The following is a 15,658-nucleotide window of genomic DNA, read 5'->3' as shown; positions in this document are numbered from 1 at the left end:
CCCCGTTCTACAAAAAGACCTAGAGGTTCAAATTTAAATAATGGGGAAGTTCAATGTTTACTACAATATCAAGAAGGTCAAATTAAAAAAAACCCGAGCAATTCAAAAGGTTTAGAAAAACTGATTTTTTCCTTCTTTTAGAAATAAGACATAGAAGTTCAACTTTAAGTAATTGAGCGGTTCAATATTTATTACATAACCAGGACTTTTCCCCTTACTAATGAATAACACCAAGATGTCCAAAATTAAAAAATATGAAGTTGTTTGATGTTTATAAAAACTTAGATTTTCCCCAATGCTAAAGATTAAAATTAAGAAGTTCAATTTCAAAAAATGGAGTAGTTCAATGTATTTAGAAAACTCATTTTTTTTCATGTTACTAGAGAATAAAAGTAAGAAATTCAATTGGAAAAAGCGGAGCATTTTGATATTTATTTGAAAAACTAGATTTTTCTAGTTACTAAAGAATAAAACCAATAAGTTTAATTTCAAAACAACGAAGAAGTTTGACGTTTCAAAAGAAACCCTATAATTTCCACATTTCTAAAAATACAAAAATAAAGTTCAAATAAAAAAAGGTAGAGTGGTTCAATGTCTATACAAAACTCAGATATTTTCACGTAACCGAGAGAAGTTCAGTTTGATAACTGCCAGAAGTTCACGTACTACGAGGTGTGCATGAAATTTTTGTATGAAAGAATTTTCAATGTATGAAAAAATGAATGAAAAAGCAAAGGCCGGAAGTTTTGTTGCTAGAAGTTCAACTGCTCGGCGTGAGACAGTTCAAAAATTCTCATGAGAGAGGTTGAACAAAAATACGTGACAGAAGTTGAAGGTGAAAACAGCAGTAAGTTCAACTACTACACGGAATGCGTTTCAGATAAGAATATAAGAATAGAAAATAAAAAGCTTAAAAGGTTTGTTGAAAGAAGTTCAAGGGCTCTCTCCAGGGAAGTTCAAAAATTCTTGCGAGAGAGGTTCACCTTGTATTTCGATGTTCGATTTATTTGTATAAAAATCAAATATAATTCTTTACTCAAAATATAAAAAGGTGAAATTCAAATTGAAATAACAGAGAAGTTCGGAGTTTATTAAAACCTAGGATTTACCTGTTCAAAAAATAAAAAACACAACACCATTTTTGCACTTTTTAAAACAACTCATAAACGAAAAAAATGGTTGAGAAATTCAAGTGCTCAGCGAGGAAAAGTTCAAAAAATTCTTGTGAGAGAGGTTCACCGTGTATTTAGATGTCCAAAATACATAAAAAAAATATGTTGTTTTTTGTGTTTTAAAATAATTCTCTCAAACTAGAGAGAAGTTCAAAGTGATAAACAACCGGAAGTTCATGTACTACATGGTGTGTATTTCATATAAAGAAAAATACAAATAAAATTAAACAGGGTGAAGTTCAACTACTTCACGCAGTGAAAAAAACAGCAAAACAGAGTGAGGTTCAAAAAGACATGCCCGCGAAGTTCAACTACTTCACGCAGTGCATTTCCATTCGCGATGAAGACAGAAATCATGATCTTGTCATTTTCTAATTTACTTCAAAACGACAGGAATATCATTTGTGTAAGTTCAAGTCCCCGGTCAGAGGAAGTTAAAAAAAATTATTATGAGAACGGTTTGTACAAAAGGAAAATCATTTGTGTAACACTAACGAATGGATGAGGTAAATTACAAACGAAAATACGTCACAGAAGTTCAACGTGAAAACAGCAGGAAGTTCAACTACTACACTGAATGAATTTCACATAAAAATCTTTTAAAACCGTCGCAAGTATGAAAAAATGATCAACACGAGAAACTTGCGTGTTTACAGCAGCTTTCCATCGGTATATCACCTGCTCAATTCCGGTGAATGGATGGAGATCTACGAGCAAGAAAAGAACATGAAAAATAGAGTGAAGTTCAGGTACACGCGTCGAGAAGTTCAGGTTCTTCACGCAGTGCATTTTCAAAGAATCTGTTTCACGATAAAGGCAGAACACATGATCCCGTCATTTTCGAAATTACTTGAAAACGGCTAGGAATCATAGAAAACCATCAAAATGAAAAAGTTTAGCATTTTCCGTAGCTTTTCAGCGGTATATTATTTGCCCCATTCCGATAAAGTTTGTAGAAATTATGGCGAAAATATGTTTTTCACCATTTTCGAAACTCACTTAAAACCGTAAAGAATTGGGAGAAACAATACATACCAAAAAGTTTCGCATTTGTTCAAGCTTTCCAACGCCATATCATTTGCTGCATTCGGACGTACGGTTAAAAAATTAGCTCGAAAATACGAACTCGGTAGGACTTGGACCATTTTCTAAATTACTCTTAAACCATTCAAAATTAGAAAAAAAAACTCTCAAGATGAAAAAGTAGCGCATTTTCATAAGGTTTCCAACGCCGTATCATATGCCTCCATTGGATTAGCCGTTTAGAAATGACATCGAAAAAACAAACTCAGCTGTTCGGTTTATGAAACTTTACGTTTTTTCAAATTACTCTTTAACCATAGGGAATTAGAGAAAACTTTGAACATGTGGAAGGAGCGGTTTTGCAGCAGCTTTCCAACGCCATATTATATGCCTCATTCCGATAAACGGTTTAGAAATGCGATCGAAAATACGATTCACGTTTTTTGTGTGAAGAAAAAATGGTTTTCAAAACTGCTCTTAAACCACTTATATTTTGCCAAAAATTTAAGTTGGGTCATGATATTGGTGTCCATAGCTTTTCAACGGTATATCGCAAGACCCATTTGGGCAATGTTGGCGGAAGTTCAACCTAGTTCACAGGGAAGTTCAACGTACTACTAGCGGGGCAGGTCAGGTTGTGATCAGAATATTATTCTGATCCCATGATCAGAATAGTGTTTATGTATATATATATAGGGCAACACTATTCTAATCCTGGGATTGGAATAACTATTTGGGTCACGGTGCATCTATATAGGGCCCGGTGAGGTGTTCCCGAACTTCCAAAAACGCAAAAGGGGAAACCTGGCCGGCCCATCAGACCCCTCCGACCGGTTTCATCCCCACGCCATGAACTTCTCCCCACCCCCACCAAGCAACCGGAGCCGCCACCACGCCCGCATGCCCGCTGGCCGCCGGAGAAACCGCCTCCTCTCTCATGCGCTCGCGGGCACCGGAGCCGCCGCCTCGCCCTCGCGGTCGCCGGCCACGAGGCGCTCCAATCCTACCCGCGCGGTCGCCGGCCACGGCCCCAGTCGCCAGATCCTGCTGCTGCAGTCGGGATCCCCTCCATCAGTTCCTGCCTCTGCAGCTCACCTCTGCTTCATGCTTCTTCCCCCACTGCCGCAACCAACCCCACGTCCAACCGCCGCCGCGACATTGACGGGAGATCGGAGATATCTACTGAAGTGGTGGAGATGGGGGGTGGGGGAGGGCGGAGCGCGGTTCCACGGCGGAGGTCCGTCACAGTGACACGGAAGAAGGCTGGCGGCAGGATCCGGCACGGCGGAGGTCCGTCATGCGTCGCTCTATTTGTTCTTGGCGGTGGCGAGGCTTCCCCTGCCACCACGCAGCCTCCTCCCGGTGTGGGCCCACCACCGCAGCAGCCAACACGATGGCTGCGAGCAACTGTGCCTTCCTTGGTCGGTCATCTCCACTGGAGCCCTTGCATCATCCCACCCCCAGCACTCAGGTCGTTCGCCGCTGCCAAATCCGTCCGTTCAACGATGTAGCACCAGGAGGTTCAGCGCCTCAACCCCCTCTGAATCCCATGTACTCATGCTCATCTTCTGCTTCCTTCTTCAATCTGTTTGTCCAGATGGACCAGCGGCAGCGCCGCCCCGCCATGCCACCGACCACTGTTGGTCGGTGCTGCTCCACCACCCCCATGCCGCACCGGTCCTCCCCGACGCTCATCCTCCGTCCCTTCCCCAACGAGGATCTGGATCAGGGTCGTCCAGGTGTTCCTCGTGGATGAGGAAGGCCACCAAATCGCTGTGATGACTGATGATCCTCGCGCTGCCACCACCTCCGGTTGCTTCAGTTCAGGTCAACCTTATCCAGCCACATCAATTTGACTATGTTTTTTGAAGAGAAAAGCAGAGATGGCTGAAAGATTCGTAGCAGTTCAATCGATCTCACAATGGAAGGAATTATGTTGACAAAGTTACTTCCGCCCATTCTGTTGTTGCTACAAATTCTATTAATCGTATGTTGTCACAATTTTGTTTGTCTATCATGTGGTGTTGCTTCTCTCTATAAATGACTCTAATCCTCATCAGATTGTACTCCCAAAAAATTGCAAATGGAGTCACCGATTGCTGAAGTTCTAATTAAAAATGGAAAGAAGTCTGGTGAAGAAAGGGATTGGTTGCCTTGAAGATTTTTATTTTCTCCTTTCATGATGCTTAACTCAATCATTATGTAGAAAGGGATAGAGTTCTGTACAAAGTAGCACATGTCAGTTTGTATTTTAAAGAGAGTTTCCTTTTTAACTTAACAATGTATGGTGAGATTTGCTAGTGCTTTTAAGACTTTGTAAAAATAAATCAACGTTGCTGGAGAAATTATGATGATTTCTTATCCTGAACAAGTTGAGTTTTGTGAATAAAAATATGAGATGTACATATTTTTCTATTGTTTTCTCATTCTGTGTATGACCCCTCCCATTTGGTATGAGTAAATATGAAGATGCACAGAAGCATTGCGTTCTAATTTTTGAAATTGTGTATTCACTAGCTGTTTGTTTATATGGCTATCCACATTTATTTATTTTCTTTCTCTAATTGTGGAACTTCAAATTTTGAAAAGAGAGCATGTCGATGTATATTAAAAACATCATATTTTTCAGTTTCAACAAGCCAAATAAGGTTAAAATAAAATAACAAAAGCATCTCAAACAATTTTATATGAAAAAGGGATTTTCACCGTTAAAAGACCATAGAAGTTCAAATTTAAAAAATGGAGCGGCTTGATGTTTATTAAAAATATAGAGCATTTTGATGATTATAGAAAACTCTAATTTTGGTCATTATTAAAGAATGAAAACAATACATTCAAAATTAATCACACAGTAGTTCAATGTATAAAAAATAGAAAACCCAAATATGGTGACGGGAACATCATAATAAGTTCAAAAAAATAACACATAATTTCAAAAGATGACATGGCACTTTGAAGTGGATATTTCACCCTTTCTACATAAAAAACAAGAAGTTCAAATTCTAAAAATAGAGAAGTTCAAAAATCGTTAAAAAGGATTTTCACCATTTCTAAATAAAAAAACTCTACAAGTTCATATTTAAATAACGATCCGGTTCAATACTTATTACAAAACTAGGATATTCCTATAACTAAAAGAAACAAACCTAGAAGTCCAAATTACAAAAATAGAGAAGTTCGCTATTTATATATAAAAACTCAGATTTTGCTTGTTACTAAAGTATAAAAATGACGAAGTTCAATTTAAAAAAGAGGAGTAGTTTGATGTTTACAGAAAACTCATATTCTTTCCATTTATAGGAAAATTAAAAGTATGAGGTTCAATTTAAAAAAAAGTTTGATGCTTATTTGAAAAAATATTTTTTTCTAAGAATAAGTCTAAGAAGTTCAATTTCAAATAACATAGAAGTCCGAAGAATATAAAAAGTCATATTTGTTGCAAGAAGTTCATGTGCACCTCGTGCACGGTTTAGAATTTATATTGCGGGACGTCTGACCTCCAATTACATGTTTGAAAAATGGCAAAAAATGACGTACGACCTTCTATTGGGTGTAATTCGACGTATGCACAAAAATGTGACAGAAGTTCATGGTGAAAACAACAAGAAGTTCAGGTACTGCGAGAAATGCATTTCAGGTGAGAATAAAAGTATAAAAAATAAAAGCTTAAAAGGTTTGTTGAAAGAAGTTCAAACGCTCTGTCCGAGGAAGTTCAAAAATTCTTGCGAGAGAGATTCGTCTTGTATTTCCATGTTTGATTTTTCTGTATAAAAATCGAATACAATTCTTTACTCAAAAATATAAAAAGGTGAAGTTCAAACTGAAATAACAGAGAAGTTCGGAGTTTAATAAAACTTAGGATTTATATGTTCAAAAAATAAAAAACATAATGCCATTTTTTGCACTTTTAAAAACAACTCATAAACAAAAAAAATGGTTGCTAAAAGTTCAAGTGCTCGGTGAGGAAAAGTTCAAAAAATTCTTGTGAGACAGGTTCACCGTGTATTTAGATGTCCAAAATACATAAAAAAATATGTTGTTTTTCGTGTTTTAAAATAATTCTCTCAAACCAGAGAGAAGTTCAAAGTGATAATAAACAGAAGTTCACGTACTACATGGTGTGTATTTCATATATGAAAAAAACAATAAAGTGAAACAGAGTGAAGTTCAAACAGACATGCCCCAGAAGTTCAACTACTTCACACTGTGCAAAAAACAGCATATCAAAAACAGAGTGAGGTTCAAACAGACATGCCCGTGAAGTCCAACAACTTCACGTAGTGCGTTTCCATTTGCAATGAAGGGCAGAAATCATGATCTCTTCATTTCTTTAATTTACTTCAAAACCACAGGAATATCATCTGTGTAAGTTCAAGTCCTCGATCAAAGAAAGTTAAAAAAAATTGTGAGAGAGGTTTGAACAAAAGAAATATCATTTGTGCAGCACTGACGAAATGGATGAGAAAATTACAAAGGAAAATACGTCACAGAAGTTCAACGTGAAAACAGAACGAAGTTCAACTACTATAGTGAATGAATTTGAGATGAAAAACTTTTAAAACTGTAGCGACTATGAAAAAACGATCAACACGGGAAAGTTGCGTGTTTACAATAGCTTTCCATCGGTATATCACTTGCTCAATTCCAGTGAGTGGATGGAGAGCTACGAGCAGTGGATGAAGATCTACGAGCAAGAAAAGCACGTGAAAAAACAGAGTGAAGTTCAGGTACACGCGCCGAGAAGTTCAGGTTCCTCACGCGGTGCATTTTCGAAGAATTTGTTTTGCGATATAGGCAGAACGCATGATCCCGCCGTTTTTGAAATTACTTGAAAACGGCTAAGAATAAGAGAAAACCATCAACACGAAAAAGTTTCGCATTTTCTGTAGCTTTTCAGCGGTATATTATTTGCCCCATTCCGATAAAGTTTGTAGAAATTACGGCGAAAATACGTTTTTCTCCATTTTCGAAACTGACTTAAAACCGTAAAGAATTGGGTGAAACAATACATACCAAAAAGTTTCGCACATTTTCAAGCTTTCCAACGCCATATCATTTGCTACATTTGGAAGAACGATTAAAAAATTAGCTCGAAAATATGAACTCGGTAGGACTTAGACCATTTTCTAAATTACTCTTAAACCATTCAAAATTAGAAAAAAAAACTTTCAAGATGAAAAAGTAGCGCATTTTCATAAGGTTTCCAACGCCGTATCATATGCCTCCATTGGATTAGCCGTTTAGAAATAACATCAAAAAAACGAACTCAGCTGTTCGGTTTACGAAATTTTACGTTTTTTCAAATTACTCTTTAACCATAGGAAATTAGAGAAAAATTTCAACATGTGCAAGGAGCGGTTTTGCAGCAGCTTTCCAACGCCATATTATATGCCTCATTCCGATAAACGGTTTAGAAATGCGATCGAAAATACGATTCACGTTTTTTGTGCGAAGAAAAAACGGTTTTCAAAACTGCTCTTAAACCGCTTATATTTTGCCAAAAAATTAAGTTGGGTCATGATACTGATGTCCATAGCTTTCCAACGGTATATGGCAAGACCCATTTGGGCAATGTTGGCGGAAGTTCAACCTAGTTCACAGGGAAGTTCAACGTATTACTAGCGGGGCATGTCATGTTGTGATCAGAATATTATTCTGATCCCGTGATTAGAATATATATATATATATATATATATATATATAATACAAGGACTTAGACCATTTTCTAAATTACTCTTAAACCATTCAAAATTAGAAAAAAAAACTTTCAAGATGAAAAAGTAGCGCATTTTCATAAGGTTTCCAACGCCGTATCATATGCCTCCATTGGATTAGCCGTTTAGAAATAACATCGAAAAAACGAACTCAGCTGTTCGGTTTACGAAATTTTACGTTTTTTCAAATTACTCTTTAACCATAGGAAATTAGAGAAAAATTTCAACATGTGGAAGGAGTGGTTTTGCAGCAGCTTTCCAACGCCATATTATATGCCTCATTCCGATAAACGGTTTAGAAATGCGATCGAAAATACGATTCACGTTTTTTGTGCGAAGAAAAAACGGTTTTCAAAACTGCTCTTAAACCGCTTATATTTTGCCAAAAAATTAAGTTGGGTCATGATACTGATGTCCATAGCTTTCCAACGGTATATGGCAAGACCCATTTGGGCAATGTTGGCGGAAGTTCAACCTAGTTCACAGGGAAGTTCAATGTATTACTAGCGGGGCATGTCAGGTTGTGATCAGAATATATAGTAACTCTAAACTAAGCGTGAGTGTAGAATAGCTTATCCTACACCCCAGTAACGGTACATATAAAATACAGTAACACACCATGTAAAATATAGTAATTTTCGTAACAATATAGTAATTTACAAACTTAGATGATAAAAAAAATTCGAATTACTACATTTTATACACCGTTTTACTAGATTTTGTACATAGCATTACTAGGGGGTGTAGAATAAGATATTCTACACTCACGCTTAGAATATCGTTACCCTATATATAGACCTACCACAAAGCACCAACAATGTGTAGCATGTTGCGGCGCGCAGCATGGATGGTTAATTCATCTAGCCCTGGATGGTGTGCCATAGCCAAGAATGGAACTCCCCCTTCTCTCGTCCTCCGCGTCGTTGCTCTACTCTACAACTCAAGATCCACGCCTTCAATGAACAAAGTACTCCGACAGAGGTCCCAAAGAGATTGTACTGTAATAATATAATTTTTAAATTTTAAATTTCAGATGGACATATATTTTACCTATACTGCGGTGTCCGAGGCCAGCCTGAACAATTGTTTGGGTCACTATGCAATGGGAAAGTGTGCATGTATACAAGAGTTACATAATTGATTGATGCAATGTACATAAAAGTACTTGTGATATCTGATTCAAGGGGAATTGTTTTTCACCCGCAAAAAAAAGAGGAATTGTTTTCATGAAAAATGATATTTCAAATTATTTGTATCAGTCATTTTAGGGCAATTTGTACGAGTCATGATTTTTCTTAGGGGTGTATGAGTCGTGAATGCCACTGGAATTTTGACTCGATGGGCCCTGAGGTAGACGGCGAATTCTTTTCTTTTCCACAGCCATGTGTTGACCTTGACCCAACCCAGGCAAGCCCTCCCCTTCTACTTCTCCCTCTGCTTCAAGGAAGAAGAAGAAACCACGAGCAGCAGCCAGCAGCACAGGGGAAGTGAAGACGATCGAACGCGGCCCGCCGCGCATCGCATCGCCTCGCCGCCGCCGGTAATCAACCCTTCTCCCCCGAATCCCATCCACATCCTGCATTCCATCTGCCACTTCCTTCTAGGGTTTCCTAATCTTTCCTTTTCCCCATTTTTTGTTAAAAAAAATCTTTCCTTTTCCCTAGGCCCCTTGTCCCTTCATCTGCAATGCATTTCGGATCCCTATGGTTCTCTGCCGCTCGGGCGGAGAGTTTCTTGTTTTGATTTGTTTTTGTTGGATTCAGGCCCTAAACACAGCGCGACCCTGTGGAATTTTGGTGAAAATCTCTCTCGCTAGTCTAGAGCAGAGTCCCAGGGATTTGACCTTGCTATTGAAGGATTCCAAGGGAATACTTGGTTCTATTTGTGTCAAATGTATTGGTGTCGACGTTCTGATAAGGCCCGTTTTCTTGGCTTTATCCCGCATGAAATAAGTTGGTCCATTCTGGAACTAGAATCTGCATGGTGAGACTGGTTGGTTCACGAAATTAATAGGAAAAATATGTCTCCAAGTACAGATTGCACATAGGTATCAAATAAATATAAAATATTAGATATTGATCTCTTCGTCCTTGTCGATTTTTTCTGTGCCTATTTGCTCTGCTGAAACTTTACAGGAGAACTTCTCTTTTACTATTAGAGATGAAAAGTTTACCTCCAAGCACATATTGCCCAGACCTGTTGAATTGGTATTGATACCCTCATCTCCTTGTCCCCTCATCATGTCTCGTACCCTTTTTGTTTTGTTATGGAGGAGTAGAAAGTAATGCCAAACTGAATTTGGAGGATGATTTAATCTGCCACTATGCCTATTGGTTTTGTGTAAACTGTTTTCTTGGAACTGGTATTCGCCCTGTCTGTGACTTTTTTTCTCGGTTTTTGGCCATCACACCTCCCATCTCACTCACTCAGTATTTGTGCAATACATGACACACCACTATGCACTTTGTTCCATAGTGAGCACAATAATGTTAATGAATTTCTACCAAGTGTGCACCACCATTTTTAGTTTCTGATCTATTTATACATGCCTAGTCAACTAACTGAGATTCTTGAAAATGAAGCACAGAGCATACACTACCGACTGACTTTGTTGAAGCTACGAAATAAATAAATCATCACACCAGCCTCTTGTGCCTTGCCCATGGATTCTGACGAGGCACCTGAACCTGAACGGTACGTGTGATGCCAGCCCCTTTCTTTTCAATTTCGCTCCATAGGACAGGAATGCGGCGGCTGTAAATTTTCCTTTTTCCATTTTGGTAGGATTCACGCAACTGGAGCAGGCTCAAATGTTGGAGACGAGCAGTTCGTGTGGCCCTGGATGGGCGTGCTGCTCAATGTGCCTACTGAGTGGATGGGTGGGTGGAAAGATGGGGGGATGCGGCGAGGTGGGATCCTGAAGGAGCGGCTCTTGCGCTTCTGCCCGCACATGGTCATCCCTCTGGGCGACCAATTCGGCCACCACACTGGGATTGCCATTGTGTTGTTTGGACAAGACTATGCTTGTCTCGGCAAAGCCTTGGACTTTGAGAACCACTTCGAGGCACAAGGGCGTGGCAAACGGGGCTGGGAGGCGCACACCTTCCGACCACTGCCAGGGGAGATATTCGGATGGGTTGCCCTGGCTGATGATTGGAGGACTGCAGGGCTCACTGGGGAGTTCCTGCGAAGCCATGGTGGTCTGAAAACTATTGCACAACTGGAGTCCAAGATGCAATCTGAGATGCAGAAGCTTGCTCTGCTGCTTAGCACAAGGAAGAATCTTGACAAGGAGAAGAAAATGGTACGTGCCTAATGTCTCCCATTAAAAAAAAACTTGGAAATCTCTTTCAATTTTTGTCATGAATCCCCTGTTCCTCGTATATTTATACTACTACTCGTAATAGAGTTCTACTAGGCTAGTTTTAAATTCAGATTCCTCGAGTTCTGCGAATTCATGCTAGCTTACTTAGTCCAACTGTCAGCCCTTAGTGAAACCATTTAAATCACCAGTTCAAAAGGTTTTCGAATCTGCGCGTGTTCATAAAACACCAAACAACATGGTCAGTAACTAGAAAGGAATAAGGTCAGGCTGTGACTTTATAAATGATAGCATATCACTCCTACTCCAGCTAGGGATGCAAATTATATGTGAATATAAAGTCACATCTGTTACTCGATACTGCATTTCCAGCAGAAACCGGATGCCACAGGGAACCTTGAGTTTGAAATAAAGCAGCTGAAGGGACAGTTGGAAGTGATGAAGCAGAAAGACTCTGAATCAAAGAGGAAAATAGATGAACTTAATAAGGAGCTACAAGAGAAGGATGATAAAATAGAATACATGGAATCAATCCATGGGATTCTGGTTACGAAGGACCTGAAGAGCAATGATGAGTTGCAAGATGCTTGGAAGAAGCTAATAAAGGTAACCTTACCTCATTGATTGAACACTTACACCTCCCCAGTATTTTATTTGAATTGCATCTTAGAGCTAACTGTTGCATACGCCGCAGGGCTTGGGGGATGTTACAAGTTGCCGGACAAATGTCGGCATTAAAAGAATGGGTGATCTTGATTCACGTTCATTTGCCAATGCTTGCAAACATAAGATGTCAGAAATTGAGGCTACCATTCTTTGTTCAGAGTGGGAGGATGAGATTAAAAATCCACAGTGGCACCCTTTTAAAGTTGTCCCTGATGACGGCAAAGGCAAACAGAAGGTAATAATCTTCACATTTATTGTTCTCTAATAACCTGTAATCTTGAGCTTTCAATTATTCGGTGGATGCTTGATGAAGGAATCTGAAAATTTAGCCATGTGTTTCTATGCTTACAGTAGCAGGTTAGCTAAGTTTCATTTAGTACCTCGTCGAGAGTCCAGGCATATGCATAGATTTTGGCTACTTCAATGCCGGGAAGCAACACTGTAAAGTTCCCAGGGCAGAACCTTATGTTAATGTTAGCTGCTCTCAATTGAGGTGCATAGCATCTAATTTAATAAATGGCGGTTTGTATTTACTCGCCACTTGCTTTCTTCCTTTTGTCACTTTTCTCTGAAGCTGACGGTCAGGTCAGTTGTATACCAGTTAAGTTATCTGCAATTCGTCAGCCCTTAGAACAGAGTACATCTAGCATTTGCTCATGGGGCTGTGTGTGATGCAACCAAACTTTTCACTGATAAAAAACTTGCCACTTTGTAGCATGGTAATAGCAAGGTTGTGATATTCCTTTTATAAAAAAATGTTTATGATATTCCTTAAGTCAGCTAAATTAGCGAGAGCAAATGGTATTCCCTGCTCTGCTCGGACTCAGCTATGGCAAGTTTGTTTCATCAAGTGTTCATTCTCAGTTCCTTCTTGCTTGGCTAAGTTAGACACTTCTCCGTCTCTTAGCTGTTGAAATTTGGCATAATACATCGGTAGTTTGAGCTCAAAGCTCGACAAGAGTTTTTTTTTTCCTGAACTTGTCGTAAGCATACGTGTCTTCGTCTTGTAACAAGCATAAACAGTTTTTTCTTTTCTTTTGAGAACGCATAAACAGTTTTTGTTCGCCATGTTTTGTTGTACTGTGGTACGTAGTAGAGTTTAAGGTTCAGACAACACTTGCACGATATGCAATTCCTATATGTATGAATAATTTGCCTGTCAGCCCAGCCACAAGGTCCTTGTAAGTTTTGAAGTTGTTTGTTAACATCTCCCATTTTCAGAATGGACTTAGTATTTCTCGTTTATCTAACCTAATCGTGCACGCATTGGTGTAAGCTAATTCTTCTCGAGGACGATGAGAAGCTGGGAAAACTGAAAGAAAAGTGTGGCGAAGACGCGTACGCGTTGGTGGTCGGTGCTCTGCGTGATATCAATGAGTATAACCCTAGCGGCCGAACCACCGTGCCTGTGCTGTGGAACAACAAGGAGGATAGGAAAGCGACCTTGGGGGACGGCATCGGGTACCTCCTCCAGCGGTGCGGCCTTAAGAGGAAACGCTGAGCATGGTGACATATCCCAGTAGTTTAAAAACTAGAGCTGACTCATCCATATCGTCACCAACATTGCTTGGCATTGACATGAATGCCGCTAATAGGAGGCTGTGAACTGGCTATCTTTTGGGATCCCTGCCGTGGCACTTGATCTGAGATTGTGAACTGCCCTCTTAGGACCATGTATGTATGTATTTTGTTCAGTGTACGTTATGTGATATGGATGAATGGCGACTAGCTTATTGATTTAAGTTACGTGACATGGATGAATGATGACTAGCTTTTCGATTTAAATTATGTGATATATGTCTGCTCGCCATGCCTAACAACACCATCTTTTCAGAGCATCTACAATCCGACTTGACAAATCCGGCCACATATACGTCTGCGGACACGCCCGGACTGCCTTTATATTTTGCTCCCGGCATCCACATATCTGAAGTCTGGACTCTCAAATCCATGCACGTCGATCATACAAGCCAATGTCGCACGTGAATAACAAATGTTGGTACCGAACATAAATAGCATTTACATAAAATTTATTTTAAGTGCACAACTCAATCATTAGCTCTTTGGTTTCTATTGTGGGTCTACGTATGCTCCACAAGATCATTGATAGCCACGGGCAAAACTTGACAAACACCGATCCTTAAACCATCCACAACTGTCCGAACCGCGGAAGCCATCCAACTCGGTCTCGGTTGGCGGCGCGGTCCGGACGCGTTTTCTTTCGCAAACCGAAGACCAACGTGGGGAGGTTTGCACGAGTCCGGACCGATCCCTGCTAGCTTCTTTTTTTTCGGGAAAAACTTCCAATCTATTCATCTTCAATCATGGTAGTACAACAAACAATAGAAATAATAAAATTTACATCCAGATCCGTAGACCACCTAGCGACGACTACAAGCACCGAAGCGAGTCGAAGGCGCGCCGCCGTCATCGCCCCTCCATCACCGGAGTCGGGCAAACTTTGTTGTAGTAGACAGTCGGAAAGTCGTCGTGCTAAGGCCCTATAGGACCAGCACCCCAGAACAGCAACCACCGCCGATGAAAAATAACGTAGATCGGAAGGATCCAAACCAAAGACACACGAACGTAGACGAACAATCGTGTGCCATCAATGCAGACATGGCACACGATTGCCGAGGCGTCTCCTCTAGCGCCACCCGTCCGTCCCTCTGCCGCCCACCATTGCTATAAAAACCGATGCCTCAGCCATAGCCGCAGTCATGCACCTCAGATCCCTGTCCGCACCACTCCCACCATGGATCCCTCCCTCGCCAAATCTCTTTGGGACGAGCTGATGTTAGACAAGAAGGATATGGCCGCCATTGCTGCCGACAAGCAGCCGGAGGACGACGACGTCCCAATGAAGGGCGTTGTCGACGACGAACCGGCGCCACCCTCCTCCTCCGCGCCACCATCCTCCTCCTTCATGCCATCCTCGCCAGTGAATTGCATCATGACCATCGGCGAGGCACGTGCCCGTTACATGGACATGGTGCGAGAGGAGCAGTTTTGGGAGCGCGCGGGCCAACGCCGCCTACAACAACCACCTCCTCCAATAGCATTTACAGGCGGAAGAGCAGATCTCCGCCGGCAAAGCAGTCGCGCCGGACGCGGACATGGCGGAGCAGGAGGTGCTGCTCGAGTCCTACTGCTCCGCACGCGAGACCCGCCTCACCCGCTGGCAGTACCGGCAGCGGGTGGCGGAGATGGCCGCCGCCGACAAGGAGTGCGACGACGACGCGAGCAAGGTGGTGTTCGGCGAGACCGGCGAGGAGGAGGAGGACAATGCCGAGGCCGCGCCTCGCCGCCACCACGAAGAAGCCGGCACGTCCACGGGTGCCGGCAACAACGAGGAAGAGTAGTGTGTGACAGGTTGTCGTCGCTCTGGTCCCAGGAAGGCCACCGCTCCTCCCCTCCCGTCGACGCCAAGCTTGGTGGGTTGAGCATCTTCGGCCGATTAGTCGGTTAGCGGCGATGTGGAGGCGGACACTTCACTTCCCGGGCCTCCGAAGGCGGAGGTTACGGAGGTAGAGCTGGAGAGCGCCGAGGCGGAGCTGGAAAAGGCGAAGGTTCAGTTCTCTTGGTTCATGGTCGGACACGGGGAACGGGCGCTGGCGACCATTTAGACCTAGTCGGACAAGCTCCGCTTAGTTGATGTAAATGTAATTAAATCCGTCATGTATAGTTGAAATTCGTCAAGTTTAAATAAAATATGTCATGTCTATATGAAATCTAGTCGTGTTTATATGAAATTCGGTCAT

At 41.2% G+C, this 15,658-nt stretch overlaps 1 protein-coding gene across 5 annotated transcripts; it reads left to right on the top strand.

Annotated features, from left to right (window-relative positions):
- The first annotated feature begins 9,291 nt into the window (after positions 1 to 9,291).
- On the top strand, positions 9,292 to 13,939 carry LOC125510371 (factor of DNA methylation 4-like). 5 transcript variants are annotated; one of them, XM_087521556.1, is made up of 7 exons: positions 9,303 to 9,449; positions 9,673 to 9,892; positions 10,497 to 10,603; positions 10,694 to 11,213; positions 11,604 to 11,837; positions 11,926 to 12,132; positions 13,174 to 13,694. In XM_087521556.1, the coding sequence occupies exons 3-7, from the start codon at positions 10,572 to 10,574 to the stop codon at positions 13,396 to 13,398; spliced, it is 1,218 nt and encodes a 405-aa protein (XP_087377682.1). In that variant the 5' UTR covers positions 9,303 to 9,449; positions 9,673 to 9,892; positions 10,497 to 10,571; the 3' UTR covers positions 13,399 to 13,694. The 5 variants fall into 5 exon arrangements, with proteins under 5 accessions (XP_087377683.1, XP_048531477.1, XP_048531475.1 ...); XM_087521557.1 differs by lacking the exons at positions 9,673 to 9,892; positions 13,174 to 13,694 and adding an exon at positions 13,732 to 13,939 and having other exon boundaries at positions 9,292 to 9,449; XM_048675520.2 differs by lacking the exon at positions 9,673 to 9,892 and having other exon boundaries at positions 9,293 to 9,449; positions 11,607 to 11,837.
- Positions 13,940 to 15,658: the final 1,719 nt, after the last annotated feature.

Source organism: Triticum urartu, chromosome 5A (assembly GCF_056163025.1).
Source record: "Triticum urartu cultivar PI428250 chromosome 5A, HENAU_Tu73, whole genome shotgun sequence".
In the NCBI taxonomy this organism is placed as follows: domain Eukaryota; kingdom Viridiplantae; phylum Streptophyta; class Magnoliopsida; order Poales; family Poaceae; genus Triticum; species Triticum urartu.
The sequence above is the reverse complement of the archived record's forward strand: the minus strand, read 5'-3'. Positions and strand labels throughout refer to the sequence as shown.